Source organism: Bufo gargarizans, chromosome 4 (genome assembly GCF_014858855.1).
Source record: "Bufo gargarizans isolate SCDJY-AF-19 chromosome 4, ASM1485885v1, whole genome shotgun sequence".
Taxonomy (NCBI): Eukaryota; Metazoa; Chordata; class Amphibia; order Anura; family Bufonidae; genus Bufo; species Bufo gargarizans.
Window position 1 is genome coordinate 226,301,934 of NC_058083.1, and position 26,479 is coordinate 226,328,412.

Consider the following 26,479-nt stretch of genomic DNA (forward strand, 5'->3'; position numbering starts at 1 on the left):
TTATCATGCTGATAATAAAAACAGTTGTTATATCAAAAGCATAGTAATGAGGATGTGTGATTTAGATTCTCTCTCACATATTGACTCCCCTTCAACTGTCAGCTTGATTTGAATCTAGCAGAGCAATGAATGAGGAAATGTCTGGATCCATATGAGGTACAGGGTTGGTTCTAGCTTTGTTAGAAAGAGATTGTCATGTACTATATCATGTCTGATTTTAATTTTTTACATTATTCCTGGGATAACCCCTTTAATGTGGCTTTTACTTCGCTCACATAGGGTAACAAGCTTACAGTTACAACAGTCTTTGACAGGCAACAGGCTTAGTGGTCACAGTCCCTCAATAGAGGCAACAAGATAAACTGCAACACTGTCTTTAAGTGGCAACAGATATGTTACTGTCCCTTTAAGAACTCACTCTACCTCTGGCTTGCGCTGCACACAATTACTCGGCATCAACAACCTGGCACTTGTCACAGTGGCAGCAGTGTAGATGAAATTATTGGCACTTATCACCAAGATTTCTCTCTCTGTGGTGCAGTATTATACAACAGGCACTGCCAGTTTGTGGCATGTCGCTTCACAACCACTGGCTCACTCTTAGTTGTCGAAGTATCTGCTTTGGAACGCTTAGTCTCAGGTTGTGGTTTCTCGCTTCACAACCACTGTGCACACACTTATTTGTCAGCGTATCTCTGCCTTGTGACACGCAATATTGCTCACAGGCTGGCTGCTGGCTTGTCTCTTTTACCGGCATGGACAAGGTGGCTTCTCTTACCCCTCATCACTGGCTCCAAACCCTATGCCAGTGATGGCTAACCTTGGCACTCCAGCTGTGGTGAAACTACGACTCCCAGCATGCTCCATTTATTTCTATAGAGTTCTGAGAGCAGCCAAGCAAGGGGGGCATCTTGGAAGTTGTAGTTTTACCACAGCTGGAGTGCCAAGGTTAGCCATCACTGCCCTATGCAGTATTTGGCTTCTATTATGCTAGCTAAACTGTGAGGTGTTGTACACTTCTTTTCAGTAGCAACCACCTCTGTTAGTTCCTACAGGAATAACACTGGGTCTGTCTCCAGCAGCAGCCACCAGCTTACTCTTCCATGTCCTGTCTCAAACACTGAGCACATGACATGCATACCATTTGTATTTATAATCTAAGCCATGTGCTTCTAATGCAATCTCAAGGGCCCAGCAGACCTCAGCCAATCCAGATTTAACTTCAGCACAAAGACCTTTGCTAATTTGGTCAGTTGAGCAGAAGATATGGCATTATCTAACTGTGATAATACAATTGCTCAATAAATGGCAGCAAACGCATGTGTTGTTCCCAAAACACATGCTTTCAGTATTTCCTTTCAAATTTAAATATATATATATATATATATATATATATATATATGCAGTATACAATATTTACCTTCTGTGCAAGGTACATTTATAGGGTGTTTCCCTTGTATTCAGTGAGATCTCTGCAATGATCATTACAATCTACACATGGTATATGACTTGCCCACAGTGTCAGTATGCTGACACACTCTACCCATGACATTATTACTACACTTTCCTGCCATGGTCTCAATACTTTCACCTACACGGTCAAACAGTCATTTCAACAGTTATTTTAAAGAATATGATCTTTTTTGTAAGAGGTACAATACTGATTTGCAACCGTCTTAAACATTTGCCTCTTTTTTATTCTTTATTTTTTTAACCTTTTTATGACTGGTCAATTTTCCTTTTTTTTTTTTTTTTTTAATCTGTTCTCCCAAAGGCATAATTTTATTTTTCTGTTCACAAATCTGTATAATGGCTTGATAAGATGCCCTTTCTAATGGTACTATTAACGGTTGAAAAAAAATATTTTTAACAAAGAATGAATAACATGAAATCATGAAAAATTGCCTCCGAAAGGGGACATAGTCTTTAAAGGGGTTCTCCAGGTCCAGGAATTTAAAAAAATGTAAATACTTAAATATTACTTTAGTATAAACATATTCCCAAAATACATTTCATTAGCTATAATGGTTCATTTTGTCTATGGAGCAGTCATTAGGAGAAATAAAATGTCCTAATCACACAGCAGGACAAGCTTCACCCAAGGGGGAGTGATTTTTTTTTTGGTCCCTCTGACACTGTCCATTCACTGCAGACAGCATCAGAGTTGAGCTAGCCCCGGGCCAGTGTGCCAGTTATCTAGAAAAAAAGTAGTTTAGTTAATTTAGTAATGTGGTGACCAGGTCGTCTTTATAGTCTGTTATAAGTTTGTCTTTATAGTCCGTTATATAGTTAGTAGGGATGAGCGAAAGTTTTGCATAAAACTTCATTCTAATACTGTACGGAACAGGAGCTCCGTACAGTATTAGAATGTATTGGCTCCAATGAGCCAAAATTATTGCTTCGCAGTCTCTTGATAACTTCATAAATTAATTTTTACTGTAAAAAAACATTTCCCGAACCATTACCACTTCCAAGGTACCACTTGGAACCGAACCCGAGTTTGGGAAATAGTTAAAATAGAGTTAAATTAATTAAAACGATCAAACAGATCAGTAGGGGGCTGAATTTATATCTGGTAACAAGGAGCGTGTGAGGAAGGCCAGTGTTACTTCAAACTGTCTTATATGCAGTACCCCCTGGGTATTTTTAAATACAATGGTCACTGGATGTAACATCCCTGTTCCCTATATGCTGACCAAGTGCCTCATAGCCTCAGGTTCCATGGTCAATTGCAGCCTTTGGCAGGCCTCTATATTAACATACCAACTTTCCCATAGGCTGCGATTGCAAACCATTGCAGTGTATGGTAGAAGCAATGTGTGCATACATGTGTCTGTGTATATATGTATCTCACAAGACACACATAATTTGAATAATCTTCTTTCCCCATTTTACATATAAAAGTATACAATAAAAAAAAGTACACATCTCTTTGGTTTCGATGCATTCCAAATTGCCTAAAAAGTATATAAATTAGAAAATTCTATAAATGTGCTGACCCACAGAATATAGGTAACATTTAATTGTTACCACACAGTGAACATTGTATGTAAAACAATGGTGTAATTGCATTTATTTTCAATTCCACCCCTTAATAATTTTTTCCAGCTTCCCAATACATGACATGGAATATCAAATGGTACCATTAGACAGTATAGTTTGTCCCCCAAAAGCACAGGCCCTTATATGGCTATTTGAACAGAAAAAAATAAATGATGTCAGGGAGTAAAATACTAAAGTGAAAAAAATGAAAATTGTTTACAGCTGGAAGGGGTTAAGCCCAAAAATGACCTGGTCCTTGAGAACAGCAGAATGACCTATTTTGCTTAAACCTCACACAGTCCGTTTAATAGCTCTCGTTGCTAAATTTGTCATGTCACCAAGCCAAGATATGAAAAAGGATATAGATGCCCACAAGTCTCAAAATGTTTTTTAGAAAGATTGCCAAACAATTGGATATCAATCATTCAACTTTGTGTAAATATACAAGCAGTCAATATATCATGCAACTAAAAGTTACATTAAGGTGTCTGTCTGTGTGTATAAAGTGCAAAGTGGCATTTTAACAATGTGCTGGATGTCTCCTTTCAGAAAATATATAGCTATGGGGGTTAGTATGATTTTTTGGTTTCATAATTTTGGCTTAATTTGATTTGTACAAAAATTGTCCTGGCTACCAGAGGTGCAAAATATATAAGCAACCCTGGCAGCAAATCGGTGAAAGAGTATTGTCACGACGGACAAGCACTCAGACACACAGATAAACCACCAACCAGGCTCTAGGCGAGAAGCAGGGGAAGGGTCACCTCCTAGCTAATCCCTGACCTCTCTCCCTGCACTGCTCAGCCCACATTCAGACCTTGGTGGTAGGAATGATGTGTTTTTAGCCCGTGCCTGGGCTAAAACACCCTAGATTCCCTGAGATGGTGAAAAGGGGAAATAGGAGTAACCTGCTCGCACAGAACCTGGATGGGAGAGATGACACAAACACAACCTAGACAGCAAACAACAAAAACTGAAACCACACTTATCTTTTCTGAGCTGGAACAGACAACCTTCCTTCCTTGCTTGCTTGCTTGCTTCCAAGGCCAGACTGATTTCTATAACCCACCCAGAGCACTGGAATTGAGAGCCATTTAAACTAATGACCCCACCCAGTGCACCTGATGGGAGGCGGATCCAGCACGACTCCAAAACAAAACACTAAATACGTGCTGCTATTCTGGCCGACCTCCGCACATAGTCAGAGCAGGGCATGACAAGTATCTACTCTTATCTAACTTTTCAGAATGAGTTGCAGTTGTGTGTGTTTACATGATAAATAACATTATGTCTGGCCATTATTTGACTTGTATCTGGCATATTTTTTTTTAGCATTTTCCCCCTGTGTATATTATATCTGATTTGCAATTTTCTCTGAGCTGGAAGGTGGAAACTAGCTGTCATGGGGAGATTATGCTCCCTAACTCTCTTCACTCAGCATCATCATATAGGACATTGTAGAGTTCTGAGCAGTATAGGTGTGAATAAAGCAATTGGGGTGATATATAACACTCACTATTTCATGCCTGCTTCTCTCTCCTGCTCACCGATCCTCCACTCTTCCCTTCTAGTTCTATAGGATGACATAAAGTGAGCAGACAGCCCATCTTGGTCTCACAAGATGGAATTAGCAGAAAATTCTAATTGAAATTAATTTAAAAGGGGGGGGGGGGGCAACAAGGCTTTTCTCTAAGATGCATTATAAAGTTACTTACAGTATGTTCACCTGTACTGTTAATTTTTGCAAAGTTGTGTGAAAAGTTGAAAATGTTGTGACCATTTAAAACTAGGAAGTGTTCTTGTGGTCAGGGAAAAAACCTAGGGTGGCCCTATCTAAGCTAATGTTGCCCAGGTGTCAAGGGGGGTTGAACATCCCAAACATACGGCTGTACAACCTGGCTTGTCTATTCAGACATTGCCTGGATTGGACGTACAGGACTCACTTTTACTCCAACCCTATTCTGGAACAGCAATTGGCGGATGAATGGCCGTTGGTAAATTTACTGCACACTAGGAGACAGGCACTTCCACCCCATCTAAAACACTCTCTGATATTACGAGACACCATGGTCACCTGGAAGGAGGTGCGTAAATTAGCCAAGAGACCATTTCTGGCTTCCAGAAACTTGGAACTATGGAGGCACCCCGAATTCCCCTTAGGAGCGCAAAACAAAATGTTTAAAACCTGGAGATCTAGAGGAATACGCACATTTTTAGATGTGCTTCGCATATCTGAGAAAAGATATTTGACGTTCTCAGAATTATGTGACAAATATGGTCTTGATGGTTCCCAGTTTCTTGCCTACCAGCAACTTATATACTTCTGTAAACAGAGACTGTTTGATGTTTCTAGCGAGTGTACAAACCAGTCTTTGGCATTCTCATTGACGCGTGGCGATGCTAGATACTCTATCTCTCATATATACCTTGTTATGAGAGAATCAGCGGATAAGAAGATAGAGGCTGGCCTTTTGATGAGAGTTTGTAAGGCGGTGCCTTGTGAAAGATGGAGAGAGTCACATTTCCGTCTCATGCATTCAGCGATTTATGCATTCAACATATCGAGAAGGAGCCCAAAAGAAGGCTATTTAACAAAGTGCCCGAAATGCGTTGCAGAGCAGGCAGACTTATCACACTGTATGTGGGAATGTACATCTGTTCAGACCTTCTGGAAGTTGGTGTCTGGTTGGATCAAGAGCACATGGGGGGAATCACTAGCTCACAGCCCTGGCACATTACTTTTCCACATCTTTGAAGGTACCGCATAACCCAGGTTGATTGTTAATGTAGCCCTGCTGATATCTCTCCGTGGCCTTCAAAATAGTTGGCTCAAACCTAACACCCCTCAAATCAGTGAATTGGTTTCCCAAATGTCTCACTTCATGTATATAGACAAACTTGATACGGAGCATCAAAAAGAGAAAAAAACTAAGGGATTCTTCCGTAAATGGCAGACCTTCATTGAAAAACATCTCTCACGGAGAGATATCACAGTATTAATGGCATCCTTTAGGTATACAGAATGGTACTCAAAGGCAGTGTTGACTGGGAGCATTGGGAGACTAACAGGGGATACCCGGGAGTTGGGCCCGGTGTCACAACCCACGTAAATAAATTCCGACTGACTCAGTCTGGTATACTGTATGAGGGGGGAGTAAAAACAGACATCCTTTAGAGTGGGGTGGGAGGGTTAGGGAGGGAGGGGGGGGGGAGGTTATTGTTTAATTAGTGCTTACTTATATTTTTCTTTCTGCACATGCTCAGCATTGATCACCCTATCTCGATATGTATGCAATATGTCTATATTCTTGTAATCTGTGATTTATAACTTTTTTTTGCTCACCAATATGTGACGTGCAGTGAAATTGTCATGTAAGAGGATTTATTATAAATGAAATAAAAAAAATATGTTTAAAAAAAACTAGGAAGTGCTAAGCCACCTACATCAGTTACGTGTTTCAGTGATTCTTGCTTTATGATATCTATTATATTAGAATGAAAAGTAGGAAAAATTGAGTTTAGAATAACTTTAAGTGCGCAAAGAATTAAGAGAAGATCATATTCTCTGAAAGTGGTCCTGGCCACTAAAGATAGGGCAAGTGGTCAATATTCAACATAATACAATCTGTGGGTTGTTTGGATATGAAAACACTATGTTATTTAAACATCTCAGATACCAGTAAGAATAGATGATTTTAAAGGGACAGGCCAGGCAAAACAGATGTGTGGCACCAAGCGCAGAGCTTAAAGGGGTGACATGGGGTACAATGAACACCAAACAGAGAATCCCTGTGTCACGGTCCACCTAGTTTTGCCTAGAGTGTTCCTTTAAGATGTATTGGCATATAGAGTAATTTTATATTGAATTAACTCAAACTAAAAAATCCTATATCAGGATGATTACGTACTGCTGATACCACTCTCTGGCTCAGTCATAAAAGTAAGCAATATTGCAGATGGTGGGTAACTGTGGTGCCCTTTTGTTATTTAAAAATGGCAAAGGCAATGTCATTTGCCTTAAAGGGGTTATGCAGGGAGTATATATTGACGACCTAACCTCAGAATAGGTCATTAATATGTGATCAGCTGATCAGAGAAAAAAATACATCTATCAGTCGCTGTCCCAAGTCAGAGTGTACCCAACGTGAGTAGGACTGGCAGTTCAGTTTCGTCATAGTTGGTAGTCACATATCATTGTGACCAACCCAGAGACAGAAAAAAATGCCCTAGATGTATTTTTTCTCCACAACCATTATTCTGCCTAACCAGTGGTTTGTTATGATCGCATAGCCTAATTATCTTTTGGTGGTAGTGAATGCCATTTTTAGGCTACCAGTACATACTGGTCTTAGTGCGATATACCGGACATGTGTTCTGGCAGCGAAAAGTATAGAGTGAAACTTTGAATGACCTTACATTTGCTTTGATTAGCTGTCTTTCATTGACACTCTTGTGCCGTGTATGTGTCAATTTGTTTGATATTTAGTAACTATTTTCACTTCCCCCATTTTTAACTATATAGATATCAATAAAGTATTTGATTTTAGCGCCTACCCTTCTCTATATAGCAACATGAACATAGGAAAGAATCCCAGGATCAAACCTGAAATTGTTTAACACAGGAGAAATGTAGTTCAACTTGAAGCGGTCAAATGCTTTGACCACGTTGAGTGAAACCATGGCCTGACCTGTCACCTCTTTTGGAAACTAAAGACTGCAAAAAATGTCATGTTATGTCGTTATGTTATGCTACCTGAAGTCGATTTTCCTGCTAGGAAGCCAGTTTGACGAATCAGGCGTCAACAGTCCTTTATAGCTAATATTGTGTAATCTCAGTTTCATAAAGAGATTGGCCTTTACGAGGCAGGGCCTGCAGGTTCCTTTTCAGCTTTTTAGGCTCTTGTCACAATTGATGTCAAAGTGCATGGGTCTGCAATTAGATTGGGTTTGTCCAATAACCACATCACAAAACAGCAGCAATATGGAAAAAAAATCATGCACTTTTTTCAAATGCTGCACATGGCCACCCCTGATTTGCTCCGGATGTGTCGCGTGTGCATTGCGGGAAACCCGCACGAGTGCGCACGCAATTTCAGTCAGTTTTGACTGCGATTGCATTGCGTTCAGTTTTTATTGCATAGGTGTAATGCGTTTTGCACACGCGTGATGAAAAACTGAATGTGGTACCCAGACCCGAGGGTTTAGGTTAGGTGTTCTGTAGATTTTATTATTTTCCCTTATAACATGGTTATAAGGGAAAATAATAGTATTCTTAATACAGAATGCTTAGTAAAATGTCGATTGAGGGGTTAAAAAATAAATAAAAAAATTAACTCACCTCATCCACTTGATCGTGCAGCCGGCATCGTCTTCTTTCTAATTCTTTCAGGAACTGCAAAAGGACCTTTTGATGACGTCATCGCGCTCACCGTGTGGTGAGCGTGATGATGCCAGCACAGGTCCTGCTGAATGAAGATAGAAGATCCTTCTATCTTCATTCAGCAGGACCTGCGCTGGCGTCATCACACTCACCACGTGGTGAGCGCGATGATGTCATCAAAGGTCCTTTTGCAGGTCCTGAAAGAATTAGAAAGAAGACAATGTCGGCTACACGATCAAGTGAATGAGGTGAGTTAATATATTTTTTTTTAACCCCTCAATCGACATTTTACTAAGCATTCTGTATTAAGAATGCTATTATTTTCCCTTATAATCATGTTATAAGGAAAAATAATACAGTGAATTTACTTTAATGGGGTCCGGGGTTGCTCATCCCTATCACCTCCTAGCAACCATTCATGAAAATTGCACCGTATCCGCACTTGCTTGCGGATGCTTGCGATTTTCACGCAGCCCCATTCATTTCTATTGGGCCTTCATCGCGTGAAAAACGCAGAATATAGATTATGTTGCGATTTTCATGCAACGCACAAGTGATGCGTGAAAATCACTGCTCATCTGCACATCACTATTGAAGTGAATGGGTCCGGATTCAGTGGGAGTGCAATGTGCTCACCTCACGCATTGCACCCGTGCGGAAAACTCGACCGTGTGAAAGGGGCCTTAGAAGCTGCACAAAATGAAACTACATAGGATGTGCTGCCAGGAAGAAACCCTTGCCACCCAGAAAACAAAGTGAAGGTCATCCCAAAGTGGGCTGTCTAACACAACCTTAACCCTTGCATGACCAAGGGTCATTGATGCCCTAGTGTCCAGGTCAAAGTTTACAAATCTGACATGCGTCACTTTATGTGGTAATAGCTTTGGAACACTTTTATTTATCCAAGCCATTCTGAGATTGTTTTTTCGTGACACATTTTATTTACTTCATGACAGTCATAAATTCGAGTCAATATATTTCACCTTTATTTATGAAAAAAATCTAAAATTTTACAAATTGTTTTTTACAAATTAGCAATTTTCAAAATTTCTATTTCTCTGCTTTTAAAACAGAAAGTGATACCTCATAAAATATTTATTACTTTCATTCCCCATATGTCTACTTTATGTTGGCATCATTTTGTAAATGTAATTTTATATTTTTAGGACGTTAGAAGGCTTAGAAGTTTAGAAGCAATTCTTAAAATTTTTCTGAATATTTCTAAAACCCACTTTTTAAGCACCAGTTCAGGTCTGAAGTCACTTTATGGGGCTTACATAGTGAAAAACCCCCATAAATGAAAAGGCAATTAGATAAGTAGATTATTGGCCATATAGAAAAGTCCCAACGTTTCGGTCAAAACTGACCTTTTTCAAGGGATCTGTGGCCGGTGAATAATAGAGGCAGTCTAGATGGGCACACAGATCCCTTGAAAAAGGTCAGTTTTGACCAAAACGTTGGGATTTTTCTATATGGCCAATAATCTACTTATCTAATCTCTATATCTGGATAACAACTGATTATGTAAAGCTATACAAGATGTATTAAAAACAATACTTTGCAGACAAATCTTTGGTGTGCCATAGATTATTCTAAAATATATATTGACCACGGACCTCTATGAGGACCCAAGCTTAAAACGGGTTTGCAGGTCTCATTCTATCCAAAGGTAAATATAAGGATAGGTCATCATTATCAGATCAGCAGTGGTCCTAGTCCTGGCACCCCCACCAGCTGTTACAAGGAGCCGCCGTGCTCACTGGAGCTCTGGTGAGCGTATCCAAGTCCTGGCATCTCTCCAAGCACATGTACATTGTACAGCAGCTGTGCTTGGTATTGCAGCTCAGACCCATTCACTTCAATAGGGCTGAGCTGCAACTAAGCCATGTGAGCGAAGTACAGTGATATCACATGGAAGACCCCTTTAAGCAACCCTCCAGTTCACAATAAATTCTTCACAATAAATGCATTTATTATTTATCTTCTTTCTTGCGCAGTTGCTCTGATTCCCGGGCCCCTCTGCATTTCTGTAAAATGGCCACCACCTTCTCAGACTACTCTATGTTTTGATACTTTGGATTGCTTTTTGTGCATTTTATATTCTTAGATCTCCCACCTGCTTTTGCATGGATCAGCTGAGAGCCGGATGGATTGTCTTAGACTACTAAAGCTCAGTGTGCAGAGTAGCATGAGAAGCTGGTTGTAATTTTACAGTAATGAAGAGGAGGTTGGGAATGGGCAGAACTGCACAAGAAGAATGAAAACGTGGGCACTGCCACTATTGTAACTATGCATTATGCATTTTTTCTGAAGTTTTTATTTTGGTGAGGAGCGTGGCTTTATATTGGCATTTAGGATTATTTTTTAACTATTTGTAGATACACTACTAAACAATATAGAACTATTGCATATTTTTTAGGATTCCTGTTAGACTATTTAATGCTAGATTATACAAATAGTAAAATCCCATGTGTACTTACTTTGCTGCTTTTGCCGTGCTTTGTCACATATAGCAGGCCTTAGGTAGGTTTTTCTGCCATCTGCTGATGTACAATCATTTCTACAGACAAGGACACCAAGACAGGACTTCTTTAAGATGCGTGTGTTATGATTGTTGGTGTTTCTCATTGCCCAACCACTTAGGTGTCTTCGTGCATTTTTGTCTGCAGAACTATAAATATGCTTCACATAGGAATCAGGCCACTCTTGGAACCAATCTATTTTCTCTAAATCCTAAGAAAAATTATATAATGGACCTTTTGGTTACAAATTTAGTTAAATAACACATTCTTTCTAAAATATACAGACAATATTGCACTGTGATAATATACAGTAAAGTGTCTGGGCCCTCTACCAAGGTGTCCTGAGAACACAGCTCTACTCTTTCTCTCAGTGCAGGGTTCATGGTAGACCGCTGCACCACGGTCTTGTGACTGGGAAGAGAAGGGTCCAGTTCATCTGTTTGGGGATTGGTGGTCAGACCAGTGTCGAACTTGGGTACCAAGGGCCTACCAGTAAATTTTATTTTGGGGGCCCACCATACGAATACATTCAAATATAATAAATAATCAAACACGTTTTTTATATGAACATAGGCCAATTGAGGTGCTGTACATTGAATATATGTATGTAGTGCAGTAAATCTAATGTGTTATGTGCCACTTGTGCAGGGGGTGGGAGACTAGGGGCCCACCTTGCTCAGGGGCCCACCGGGGGAGTCCCCTGTACCCCTGTGGGCAGTCCAAGCCTGGGTCAGACCCCAATAATCTAACAATTCTCACCTGTCCAGTGGATTGGTGATAAATGCTTCAGGCATGTTTCACATGTAAACAATTTAAATTCCCAAATTCTTACAATGTGTGTGAGAGGACCTATAAGATTGCAATGCAACAGAACATAACAAAATATTAATGAATTGAAATGTATGAATGGCAAAAACTCAATATGGTTTGTTTCCTAATGCCAGTTTGGTGTAAAAAATAAGTGACAAGGCCTCTTTTTATGACTTTCTTAACACCTGTGCAACAAAATTTTATTGCACATGCGTTTTTATGCTGCCCTCGCCACTACAGGGCAAATTAACATTTATTCCGGAAACAGGATTAAAAGATGTTGGAAATCTGGGATTATAGTAGATTTCACTCCAAGTGCATGGTTTGCTGAAGTATGTGTCTTCACCTCGTCATAAATTAGGCACATCCAGGGGCGGATTGGCAAAAACCCTACCGGGAAACTTCCCGGTGGGCCGATTGCCTACAGTATGCTTGGGGCCGGCGTCACCTTCCTTTTACACATTGTGTTACTATGATAGGATTGCAGCAGGGGAGCTGCAGCCTGTCACCCCCTACAATACACACTACAGGCTGCAGTCAGCCCTGCTGCGAGCTCATTATCACGCCATTGTCATGATAATGAGATTGCAGCAGGGCTGCTGGAAGCTGCAATGTGTATTGTGGTGAGGGTGATGGCCACTGTTGGCCTTGTTCATCATCATGCCCCAATGTGCCTGCTTCTGCCACTGATTGATGCGCCCCTCCTGTAAGGACCTGTGGCTCCTCCTACTTCCAGCATCAACGCGACTGACGCTGTGTCGTCCTCCTGCTCCAGGTTACAGGATGTAGGACAGAAGAGGCTGCAGCATGGATGTGGGGAACGGAACTCAGGTGAGGTTTTTTTTTCTTAGTTTTTTCCAGCCACTTGACAATGAGTGTGTTTGGTAGGGGCACATTAGGGTAACCATTACAGGGACATTACTGGGGGCAGGGAGTGCATTATTTTTGGCTGGTATAGGGACATTACTGGGTCAGGGAGGACAATACTTGGGGCTCTATAGGGACATTACTGGGGGCAAGGGGGCATCATTATTACTGGAGGCACAATATGGGGCATTATTATTACAAGGGGCACAATACAATACATAATAATACTGGGGCATTATTATTATTATTATTGAGGTGGCATTTTTAATACTAGGGTATACTTAATACTGGGCGCACTGTAGGGACATTATCATTACTGGAGGCACTGTGGATGCATTATTATTATTACTGGGGGCATTATAATTACTGAAAACAAAGTACATTATTAATACTGGGGGCATTATTATTGCTTGACACACTATTATGGGGGGTGTTATTATTACTGGGAACTAAGGTGACATTTTTAATACAGGGGCATTATTTTTACTGGAGGAACTATAGGGGGCACTGTAGGGGCATTTTTAGTACTGGAAGCACAACAGGGGCAGGGGTATTGCTGAGGGCAGACATTATTGTAACTGTGGACACTATAGGGGGCATTAGTATTTCTACAGTACATTTTTTGTATGCATTGGGGAGCACAGTGGACACAATATTGAAGGTAGCAACAGGATGACAATGTTAGGGAACCATGGTGGGGAAGATTATGGAAATTTGATGACACTAAGATGTCTGTGTGTCATACTCTGCAGAGTTGGAACACAGCTACAAGATGTCATGATGTGTTGTCTGGTCCTAACGGAGAACATGAGGAAAAAGAATATCTACATCAGAGGAGACATCACTGAGAGAAGTCATCATGGCAGTTTGAGCCGAATGGAGAAGATGAGAAAAGAGAACGTCCTACACAGGAGAAGTCACTGGATGTCAGAGGTATGTGGTGCTCTATACACCTTTATGTAGGGTAATGATTAAAGACCAGTCAAAATGCTGAAGGTAGGACTGGCTCTGTGTTATTACCTGTGTGTTAACTCTTCATCCCCTTTCTCCATATCTGAATTAGATATGGAGGAAAAGGAGGATGAAAAGACATGGCAGTTGGTACTGGCCTTTCACACAGGGGCAGCTTCTAGGGAGGTTTTTGGTTCTACAGCGGCAGTATATTGTGCTGCACTGAGCCAAATAAAAAAATTGCAGCATGATATACTGCTCCCTCTATGGTATTTCTGGCCCTGCCTACTGGAGTTCACGCTGCCTACTTATGTTGGCCCCATCTTCTGTATATTTGGGCCCGCCCACAACATAGGGACATAGGGCCACTTTTTTTTTTTTTTTTTTCAGGGACACTTTAAATTCCTAATCCACCCCTGGGCACATCCACCGGCAGCTCAGGGGGTATCATAGACCAGCGTAAATGCCAGCCTTTAATAAAGGACAGCCAATGTTTAAGTCCGCAATCACACACTCTGTGTTTGGTCAATGTTTGATAAGTGATTTCCATCAGTGATTGTGAGCCTGGAGTGGAAGCTACACAGATATAGGGTATAATAGAAAGATTTGCAAGTTTTTCAGCTGTACCTGCACAGTCACTGATGGAAATTAGTAATCAAACACTGCGAAAGTGGCATAAGGGTACATTTATATGTGGCAGATTTGTTGCACAAATTTACACAACAGAAAATAAATTCCATTTATCTTAACAGTATTGTTTTAGGAGCAAGTACAAAGATTTCTGCAAGCCTCATTTATTTGAATAGGACAATCGCATAAGTCTGCTGTATGTGAATTCATCCTTGTAAGCTCAAAAGGATCCTAATATAATCTAGCAACTAAAGTTCAATAGAAAAATAAGGCAAACAAACTTTTCACAAATCAATAGTACAAGTGACCACAAGAAACTTTGTAATATGGCTTATCAACGAGAAATGTCTAGTTCTCGTGTTATCAGCTGTTTACCTCTCCCCTTTGCTAATTGATTTTCACTTTGAAAACTTCTTTAATCCCATCCTAGATGGGAGCAGCTCCACAGGAGGTTCATAATTACACGTGTCAATGCAAGTCTATGGAGATGGCAGGGGGAGCAGTGAGCAGGGGCACACACAGACAAGAAGACTGCTGGAGATACATAGTGAGATACAAACTTCCTAAACTATTTATTCAGGTCAGTACCTATCTGTAATGCCCCCCATGATCTTGGGGCTGCTTCTGAGTGTGTAAAAGAAGTTTTGGAAGCAGATTCTACTCTAGTTTGTTTGTGAAGTGGATGGTAGCTAGTCTCCATCCACCATGTCTGACGCTGGGTTCACACCTGAGCGTTCTGAAAGGAGCGCTCTGTATGCGCGATTGTACCGGCGTTTGCAATCGCGCATACAGAGACAAGCGAACGCCCATTGTCGCGCGTTCCCGAAAGTCTATGTACGGGAACGCGCAACAAGATGCCCCAAAGAAGCTCATGTACTTCTTGGGGCGTCGGGCGTTTTACAGCGCGATCGTATGCGCTGTAAAACGCCCAAGTGAGAACCATGCCGATAGGGAAGCATTGGTTTCTCCTTGTTGAGCGTTTTACAGCGCGTAGGAACGCGCTGTAAAACGCTCAGGTGTGAACCCAGCCTGAGAGAACTGGAAACAGAGGAAAACTGCTACGAGTGATATAATGGCCAGGAATAGTGTTATGTACTCACACTGTACTACTGATTAATGCAGATTTTTTTGAAAGGTTAGGTATGCTTTAAGCCTCTTTCACACATTACTGTTTTGGTAACTGTTTGGTCAGTGATTGTGAGCTCAAACCAAAAATGCAGCCTCAAAAGAGATAAGGTCTCATGCACACGACCATGTCCGTTTTGCGGATCCACAAAATATGGATGTATTCTGTGTGCTGCTTAAATTTATTTTGCAGACCCATTGACTTCAAATATGTCCTGCATTCTGCAGACATATTCTATCTTTTTGCTGAGCAGACAAACGGATGCGAAGAGCACACGGATGATCTGTGTGCATTCTGCATCTGTAAATCCGCTTCACAAAAAGATAGAACATGTCCTATACTTGGCTGCAAAATGCGGACCACGGATCTGTTGAAGTCAATGAGTGACATTTATCAAGCTCTTTAAGCCACTATTGTGTCGTAAAAAAGTTGCAGAACACGGTGCACTCCATAATTTGCCACTTTTTGAGCTTCTTGGCACTTTTTTGAAGTGCCTTGAAAAGGGGCTGGGGCTTTGTGCATTTACTATAACTTTCATCAGAGAGTGCTAAAAGTTATATTTGAAGTCTATGCCAGCATCGATGGCAGTACAGAGATGCTCCTGATTTGTTAAGAGGCATCTACTTCTTAATAAATTAGGTCATGTGCATGAGGCCTAATGGAAAGATCTGCACCTGTTCTGTGTTTTTGGCTCATAATCACTGATGGAAATCACTGACATGTGAAAGAGGCCCTACTGGTGCAGACCATTGGGCTGGGGGCTTCATGCTTACCCAATATAAAGAGAAATCTGTGATCTGCCATTTCAGTTTCAGATTGTGATTAGCACAAGAAACTGGTGAGGCCGGTTTTGCGACCATAGAGGCAGTTTAGACAGGCAGGTAGAATCCTGCCTGAATATACATCTGTGCAGAGGAGCTGATAAAGTTGATAAGAAGGAGAATGCTGACTGCTATTTTACTGTACCAAACACTAAAAACTTCCTGAAGACAGAAAACAACAAAGAAAACAGAATGCACAAAGGTGTATCTAGGCTTTCTTTCACCCATGACAAAGAATCAGCCCCCCCCCCTCCCCAAACAAAAGAAAACAATTGGTGCCCACAATTAATTTTTCTAGTATTTGTTTTTGCTTCTTCAACTCTTTTGTCCACGGGGTCCTTGAAAATCAGCCGATCACAGATTGCTTGTTGTACCCAACAAATTGTCCCCCTCTATTACCTCAGAATGTTGATTTTTTGAACTCTAGTGCAATAATACAAAAACAATAATTCAAAAACAAGCACATTATGGGCTAAATGCACAAGGCCTAAGGCTGGGTTCACACCTGAGCGTTTTACAGCGCGTTCCTACGCGCTGTAAAATGATCAACAAGGAGAAACCAATGCTTCCCTATGGGAATGGTTCTCACCTGGGCGTTTTACAGCGCGTGCGATCGCGCTGTAAAACGCCCAACGCCCCAAGAAGTACATGAGCTTCTTTGGGGCGTCTTGTCGCACGTTCCCGTACATAGACTTTCGGGAACGCGCGCCAATGGGCGTTTGCTTGTCTCTGTATGCGCGATTGCAAACGCCGGTACAATCGCGCATACAGAGCGCTCCTTTCAGAACGCTCAGGTGTGAACCCAGCATAAATCTATTAAAGCATAGCTCCAAAGTTGCTGATCTTCTCCCCCCCCCCCCCCCCCCCACTAGAAGATTAAACTGCATGATCGGAGATACAGCTGGACAGTATTGTTTACAAGGCAGCCAAATGACACTCCTACATACAATATGATGAAGTGGCTTTGACCATTAGGCTAGGTCTACACGGCGACATTTGACAGATAGGGCGCAACATTTGTAATTTTTATAATGGCAGTCTATGGTGTCGCACTGCAACATGCGACATGCTGCGACTGCGACGCAACAGTCGCAGAAAATTCCATCTCGAATGTTGCATGTTGCAGTGCGACACCATAGCCTAACACAGTTGCTCTTAAAGGGAACGGTCATCAACTTTCTTCTGACCTCACTGAGGGCAGCATAAATTAGTGACATAAATGCTGATTTCAGCGGTGTGTCATTCATGAGCTCAAAGTAAGGATAGTACTGTTCTATCATGGGCCAGCTGTCTTGTAAAAAACAAAATGCACACGGATGTCATCCGTATTTTTTGCGAATCCGTTTTTTTGAGGACCACAAAATACTGAAAAAGCCATACGGTCGTGAGCATGAGGCCCAAGTGGTTGCTGAGAACCAGCCTCATAATCATTGCAGACTGGGCCTGGAAAAGAGTCCCGGCCACCTGAGAAGAGTCCTGGTTAGTCATGAATTCCTGCTCTCCTGCCCACCTGCTGATGACTGACAGCCTTCTACCTAGTTTTCTCTCTTTCTCTCTAGGAGAGAACTGCCAACCATCAGCAGATGGGCGGGAGGGCAGGAGATTATGTATAACCAGGACTCTTCTCAGGTAGACTGGACTCTTTTCTAGGACTGGGCGGCAATGATTATGATGCTGGTTCTCAGCAACCACTTACTTTTTACTTATAAATGACAGACCGCTGAAATCAACTCACCGGTCTCTACTTTATACAGCCGTTAGTGTGGGTAGCACAAAGTTGATGACAGGTTCCCTTTAATACAAAAAAAAAACAAAATATGCACACTGTATTCCCGGAATATATGGTATGGATAGATAGAGCCTGTATGCATTTACACATACACACATATATATCTATACATCCTACCCTACCATTACGTGAAGATACTCAGGAAAAAAAGAAAAGCGGAGGATACACTGCTTACAGTGTAAGTGTGACTGCTGCGCATCCTCCAGTCTGGCTTCTGCGCCCCTTCATTCCCTTCTGTGGGAATGGTGGGGATAGTACTCAGCAGTCTCATGCAAGTCTATGGGGGAGATTTATCAAACTGGTGTAAAGTAGAACTGGCTTAGTTGTCAATAGCAACCAATCAGATTCCACCTTGCATTTATCATAGCTCCTTTGGAAAATAAAAGGTGAAATTTGATTGGTTACTATGGGCAACTAAACCAGTTCTACTTTACACCAGTTTGATAAATCCCCATTCTTTTTAGTCTTTGTTATTTCTTATGGATGTGGGTCCTGCATTGAAGAGCCCCTCTAGTAACTCAGAATACTCTAATACAGGGGTGCCCAACCTGCAGCCCTCCAGCTGTTGCAAAACTAGAACTCCCAGCAAGCCTGGACAGCCTACAGCTATTAGGGCATGCTGGGAGTTGTAGTTTTGTAACAGATGGAGGGCCGCAGGTTGAGCATGCCTGCTCTAATAGTCTTTTAGACTAGCCCTTAGGAGCAAATCCCTTTTTACTAGCTGATGGTGATAACATGCTCTCTGCTTTTTAGATAGTATTATAGCAATTCGTTAAAAAGCTTCCTCCCTACTTATATTCTGCAAAATACATGTAGAAAAAAACATCAAAAATATAATATAGAAATATCAGGAATAGACCATTATGTGATGAGTAGGAGGAATTGTGTCTTATAACGATTGCAATATAGCTGACAGAGCTTTGTGGTTGATGGTCAGCAGAGTTCAGTAAGTGCATAGGGTACTATGATATCCTCCTATTAAATGAGGGCACTATTAAAACAGAGTTATAAAGATTAAAGGTCTTGTGTCACCAGAATCATTGTAGTGAAGCCTGCTGATCCGTGACATGTGTGCAGGGCAGCAGAAGTTAGCAGTCGTGGTCCCATCCCCATCTGTGGCTTTATTTCTGAGAAAACTGAATATATGCAACTGATCATCTAGGAGCAACGGGGGCGTTGCTGTTACTCTTGCACTTTGATTGACAGGGCTAGGCTGTGTACACCTCGTCATGCCTGACCCTGACTTCTGACCTAGTCTTGTACCTCTGCCATGCGCTTCAATACACGGCACATTACTGCCTGCGAGCTTCTCTCCTGTACTGTGCCTGTGTCAGGTACTGATGCGCACAGCAAAGGCGCTGGACTAGAAGTCAGGGTCAGATGTGATGATGTTTACATTGCCTGGCCATGTCAATCAAAGGGCAGGGGGCATGGCAGCAGCAGGGAGAATGGAGCCTCTAGGAGTAACAGCAACGCCCCCGTTGCTCCTAGATGCTCATTTGCATATATTCAGTTTTCTCAGAAATAAAGCCACAGATGGGGATGGGACCACGACTGCTAACTTCTGCTGCCCTGCACACATGTCACAGGTCAGCAGGCAATAGTTCTGGTGACAATTAAAATACACCTCACTAGGAAGGTAGAGAGCACATTTCAAGACTTTTTATGGCCTTGATTACTGTGCTCTTACAATGGACTTTGCACTTATTAGACATAGCTTTATCTACGCCTATTATTTTATGAGGATTCTTTGCTCTATGTAGGCAAATACTTTCTATGGACAGTAAGGCTGGTTTATACACTGTGATTTTCTGTCCAATCAGCTGAACATGCTGATAAGTTATCAGAACAGTAAATTATGTAACAAGACTTACAAAAAACTTATAAACTTAAAAGAAGACCTGTGTTCTGAAATGTCTGTTTTAGTAACGAGTAGAAATGAACGGAGGGTGGCTGCGCATGTGCCCTCCTCCACTTTCTCTGCTCCGTTCTCCTTGTAGGTGCGGGTCCCAGTGGTGGGACCCGCACCTATCAGACAATGGGGGCATATCCTAGCGATATGCCCCCATTGTCTAAGATGGGATAACCCCTTTAACTAATATTTAGTTGTATAACCACTGTTTCTGAGAACTGCTTTACATCTGTGTTGCATGGACTCAACCACCTTCTGGCCCCTGTGAACAGGTATTCCAGCCCAGGATGATTGGACTACATTCCACAGTTCTTCTCTATTTCTTGGTTTTGCCTCAGAAACTGCATTTTTGATGTCGCCCCACAAGCTTTCTATTGGATTAAGATCCGGGGATTGGGCTGGCCACCCCATAATGTCAATCTTGTTGGTCTGGAACCAAGATGTTGCACGTTTACTGGTGTGTTTGGGGTCGTTGTCTTGTTGGAACATGCATTTCAAGGGCATTTCCTCTTCAGCATAAGGCAGCATGACTATTTCAAGTATTCTGATGTATTCAAACTGATCCATGATCCCTGGTATGAGATAAATAGGCCCAACACCGCAGTATGAGAACATCCCCATATCATGATGCCTGTGCCACCATGCTTCACTGTCTTCACGGTGTACTGTGGCTTGAATTCAGTGTTTGGGGGTCGTCTGACAAACTGTCTCCGGCCACTAGACCTAAAAAGAACAATCTTACTTTCATCAGTCCACAGTCCACAGTCTCTATAGGCCAGTCAATGTGCTCTTTGGCTAATTGTAACCTCTTCAGCACATCTCTTTTTTTCAACAGTGGGACTTTGCGGGGGCTTCTTGCAGATAGCTTGGCTTCACATAGGCGTCGTCTAATTGTAACAGTACTCACAGGTAACTTTAGACCTTCTTTGATCTTCCTGGAGCTGAGTTCTTGCCATTTTGGCTATTCTTCTATCCATTCGAATGGTAGTTTTTTGCCTTCTTTCACGTCTTTAAGGTTTTTGTTGCCATTTTAAAGCATTCACAATCATTTTAGCTGAGCAGCCTATCATTTTCTGCACTCTTTCATATGTTTTCCACTCTCCAATCAACCTTTTAATCAAGGTACGCTGTTCTTCTGAACAATGTCTGGAACAATCCATTTTTCTCAGAATTTCAGAGAGAAATGCACTGTAACCAGCATGTACAACATTTGCTGCCTTCCTTCCTTAAAGGGGTTCTTCACTTTCATTTAACTGATGATCTATCTTAGCCGCGCCCACTCTAGTTGATACTAGTCGTGACGTCAGTGGGCGGGCGGCCCGGCGGTAAACAGTGAGAAGGCCGTGGCGCTGCTGGAGCGCCGCTGCCTTCTCAAACAGCTGATCGGCGGGGGTCCCGGGTGTCGGACCCCGGCCAATCAGAAGCTGATGATCTATCCAGAGGATAGATCATCAGTTAAATGAAAGTGAAGAACCCCTTTAAATAAGGGCAATAATTGCCACCTGTTTTTCAAAGAATGAATGACCTCACTCATTGAACTCCACACTGCTATTATTTTGAACATGCCCCTTTCAATAAGTGATTGAATTACAGAGAAACAGCAGCATGCATGTCATGACTGTTTGGTCTGTTGGATTTCTATTACTCTACTACACGTGCTTTTAAATTATTTGCCATGTAGAAATATCATTTCTACCAAAAACTGTGATTTATCAGGTTAGTGATGTCTGACTGCTATTATTTTGAACACAGCTGTATATATGACACTTGGTGATGGGTTTTATTCTGGAGTGCTGTACATGTACAGCACAGAATTAATGCTCCTGCGGTCTAGGAGAAGTCAGAAGCGCATTATTACTGTTTCTGTCTTCCCCTTTTTTCTGTACAAATGTGAAAAGATTGCACCACCTTATTTTATTATTATAGATGGAATATATTAGAGAGTTTTTTTTCAACTGTCTCCCTATAGTTAGACAAGACAGAAGAATATTGGATGAGGTTATTAAAGTGGTGTAAGAATAATAGGGGTAATTTATTATCAGATATATTCCAGTTTTGTGGCGTATATCTGGTTTAGATTGCAGCGCAAAGGTTATTTGCGCTGCAATCTGTGACTTTGCCTTGCTCACACCAAGTCTAAAAGAGTGGGCAGGGAAGGGGACGGGCCGGCAGGCCCTACTCATTTATCATGGTCAATGGTCTAAATTTAAGCCAGCAAGGAAGCTGTCTTAGGCTACTTTCACATGAGCGTTTAAGTTTTCAATCTGTTGAGATCCCTCATATGGGCTCAATACCGGAAAAAAACGCTTTAGTTGTGTCCCCATTCATTGTCAATGGGGACAAAACTGAACAGAACGGAATGCTCCAAAATGCATTCCGTTCCGTTTGGTGGCGTTCCCATACCGGATAGCAAACCGCACATGCTGCATTTTTCTTTCTGTCATGGGATGCGGAGCAAGATGGATCTGTCATGACCCACAATGCAAGTCAATGGGGACAGATCCGTTTTCTCTGACCCAATAGAAAATGGATCCGTCCCCTACTGACTTTCAGTGGAGTTCATGACAGATCCGTCATGGCTATGTTAAAGATAATACAACCGAATCCGTTCAGATGCAGACGGTTGTATTATCAGTAACAGAAGCGTTTTTGCTGAACCCTGCCGATCCAATAAAATTGCTAGTGTGAAAGTAGCCTTACTGGCGGTGGATGCGGCAAAGGCAAGCGCCTCTACATAACTTTGGCGGATCCAGAGCAAGGGGTTATTAAGACCGGCGTCTAAAAAGCTCCTAGTATAGGGCAAAAAGTAGCACCTAGCCTTTTTGATAGCAAGAAAAGCTGTGACATTTCGTTAAGGGCTCATACAAACAAACGTATTTTCTTTCTGTGTCCATTCCGTTTTTTTGGCGGACCATATGCGGAACCATTCATTTCAATGAGTCAGTAAATAAAACAGAAGTTACTCATTGTTCATTCCATTTCTATAGAAGAAAAGAAAGTTCAGCAGCTCTCACCTGCCCCACCTTCACCTGTGAGCACGGAGGACCCGTGTCAGGCCCGGGTAACGTATTGCAATATGGTTGAAGAAATCCAGCTCCACTTCGTTAAAGGAAAAAAATTATTTTGCTTGCTGTAAAATCACATCCAGTTACATTTACAAAGTCGTTGTCTACGCGTTTCGGGCTACTGAAGACAATTTGCTCCCTTACTCATGACTCATGAGTAAGGGCGCGAATTGTCTTCAGTAGTCCGAAACGCGTAGACAACGACTTTGTAACTGTAACTGGATGTGATTTTACCGCAAGCAAAATAAATGTTTTCCTTTACCGAAGTGGAGCTGGATTTCTTCACCCATATTGCAATTCCATTTCTATATGTTCATTCCACAAAAAAATAGAACATGTCCTATTATTGTCCGCATAACAGACAAGGATAGGACTGTTCTATTAGGGGCCAGCTATTCCGTTCCGCAAAATAGGGAGTGCACACAGACATCATCTGTATTTGCTACAGCCGGGACCCCTTTCCCCCCGATCAGCCATTAGAAGGGGCCTTGAGCGCCACTGCCTCTTCCTAGGCCAGTGACATCACTGTACATCAGTCACATGGCTTAGTGTGCTGTTCAACCACATTCAAGTCAATGGGCTGAGCAGCAATACCAAGCACTGCCACTGTACGATGTACGGCGCTGTCCTTGGAAAATTGCCGGGAGCCTGCATCGCTCACCAGGGCTTTAGTGAGCACATGCTGATGTGATAACAATGATCTATCCCGAGGATAAGTCATCATTATCTTTTCCAGGATAATCCCTTTAACAGTGTCTTAGACAGAAACACATAAGCATGCAAGGCAATATGTCTGTGTCCAAGTCTGTACAATAAAGCCTTGGAGTTCCATTCATCCATGGGGATTGTCAGATTCTTCTCATTTTTTAAATGTCAGAGGTGCGGAGCATCTCAAGATGTACTGTATGACCAGTATAACACAGGTGGTAAGAATTTGGTAGCTTATGTCCTCCTTAGTTATAGGAGGAAATCTTTGATATGTTATTTTATTTTTAAAGGGGTTGTCTGGTTTTCTCATATTGATGACATCCTCAGGGTTCAGGTGAGTCAAGGATTCTGGATTTAAAGGCGTTCTCCGGGAATTAAGAAAATGAGAATACTTAAATATTACTTTATTATAAGTATATTCCCAAATATCTTTCATTAGTTATAATGATTTCTTTTATCTCGGGAACACTCATTATGAGAAATAAAATGGCCGCCGTCCTATTAGTAACACACAAAACCTGTCCTAAGGAGCTAAAGAGCTGCTTCAGCCTCCTCTCTGCTCTACTTGTCAGGGATTATGATCCTGAATACAGCTGATAAGATCTTCATCTGAATCTCTGTGGGATTGGAGTTCATGAGGAGACATGAAGTACACAGGGGAGGGGTTGGCTGAGCAGCAGCTCTTGTATGTAGTCTCCATTGCCACCACCATTAGCCTGTCCTGTCCGTCCTCTCTGTACTTCATGTCTCCTCATGATCTCCATTCCCACAGAGGTTTTGTGTGTATGGACAGCGGCCATTTTATTTCTCATAATGATTGTTCCCGATGAGGCAGCTCTTTAGCTCACTGCTTTGAAGTAACTTGTCCTCCTGTCTGATAGGACAGATTTTGTGTGTACGAATAGGACAGCGGCCATTTTATTTCCCCTGATGATTGCTCCCCAGACAAAACAAGACATTATAACTAATGAAAGGTATTTAGGAATATATTTAGAATAAAGATATATTTAAGTATTTTCATTTTCTTAATGAGAAAATGAGAACCCCTTTAAGTGAATGGGAGGAAAAACTTTAATTACACTGCACTGGTACCACAATGACAATGATGTGCAGGTAAACAATGAAGAGGACACAGCTCTCACAGGAGCTCTGCAGCCCCTTCAAACAGCTGATTGGCAGGGGTGCCCATCCTTAGGTCCATTGATTGCTTGCACACTATAGCAAAAAACTCTGACCTATGTGTGCTTTCACAGTCCCTGCCACCAGGACTGGCGCCTTTCCCTATAGTGTGCAAGCACGACCACTGATACTGGATTGCAGGGTGGTCATAACCCTTGGAAACAAGCAGTGTATAGTGTGATGGAAAAAAGAATGAAGCCAGCAAAGGGGGCAATATGGACAATCGTAATACATTAGTAAGTGCCCTGTATTAAGTTTGCCTGCATGGGAAAATGTCATTTGTTGAAGTGAGACAACCCCTTTAAGTACATGGCAACCTTTTAGTTTCAGGATAACCTAAATCTTTCTTAGCATATACAGTCTAATATAAAATCTAACAGGCAACAAAAACATTTTAAATTTACAGATTACAGTATATGTAATGGTAAAGAGAAGCATCCTAAGTAGAGTCGGGTCATAAAGAAGCCTGTTGTATTTAAATCTCTTCTACAATCCAGAGCTTTTATGAGAAGATGTGCTTATGACTCCAGCATTCGGCTGTCTAAATGCCATCTAAACCATTACCAATGTCTGTCATTACGAGAAAAAGAACAGCGTAATCTTTGCATTCCTCCGGGTATAAATCAGCCGTTTCACAGTATATTGTCCACACCACATCACTCAGAATATATGATACGTTGTGCCATATTGTGTTGAAATCAGTGGTCATAATTTGTTCTTTTTATTATTTTCATATTCATTGGTGTAAATATTTGTTATTACAGTGTACTTAATCCTCCTAGTACACAATACTAAAACCAACACATTAAAAGAACACATTTCAAGCATGAAACGATGGCCACTGTCAGAATAGTAGATATCAAAAAAGTTTCAGCCAAAACTATAACTAAAATGAAAACTGGCCGTCATAGTGTGCTTCATTACTTCAGAAGTACTACATATTCCTGAAGTTTTAAAGACAGATACAGAGTACTACAAAGCCCATTATCCTTAGAGCCCATGTGACATTCAACAGAGATAAAACACTGAGAAATGAACAGCTTCGAGTTTGTAGGATAAATGCCATACCTGTGGAAGCTTCATATCATTTATGTCCCAGCTAAGAACCTTGTTTTGGGTAAATGGCACCTTTTGTTCCATATTAATCGCTCTAAACTTGAGCATGTTGTGATCGCTGGGGATGTGTGGACAGAATGTGTGTTTTAAACTAGATCTGGCCACTTACAAGCAGTTGTGACAAGGAAGTCACTTCCGAACACTACTGCAATAAGTGACACAAACAAGATAGTTTAGAAGGAAAATCCATCTTGTCTTGCCAGAAAAACTAGTTTCAGAAATTACTTTGCAAAACTGAGGCAAATGTACAGATAACATAAACGTGATGACAAACTGCTGAGAATAGATTGGACTAATAGATATGTAGCATTCACTTTGATTGACGTCATGAGATGTTCTTTTGAAGGCACATGGCGCAATGACATGTGGTTGCATTGAAGAGCCCTGGTAATGATCCCCTTCTCTGGTCGTAGACTATAACACTACACTTCTGGCTTCTGTAAGCTTTCTTTCAGGTAAGCAGTACCATAAATGAAATGGGGGGTGGGGTTCATGGTTTTATATATATATATATATATATATATATATACAGTACAGACCAAAAGTTTGGACACACCTTCT

General features: G+C 41.5%; 1 protein-coding gene across 1 annotated transcript in view; it reads right to left on the minus strand.

Moving 5' to 3' along the window:
* The window catches only part of GCM1 (glial cells missing transcription factor 1), an 81,202-nt gene extending 55,219 nt beyond the window's left edge, over positions 1-25,983 (minus strand). Inside the window, exons 1-2 of the mRNA XM_044291101.1 lie at positions 25,871-25,983; positions 10,903-11,155 (exon numbers count right to left, since the gene is read on the minus strand). Of these exons, the coding sequence (XP_044147036.1) occupies positions 10,903-11,155; positions 25,871-25,966 (349 nt within the window). The 5' untranslated portion in view covers positions 25,967-25,983. The remainder of the gene's footprint in view (positions 1-10,902; positions 11,156-25,870) is intronic.
* Between the last annotated feature and the right edge of the window lie 496 nt (positions 25,984-26,479).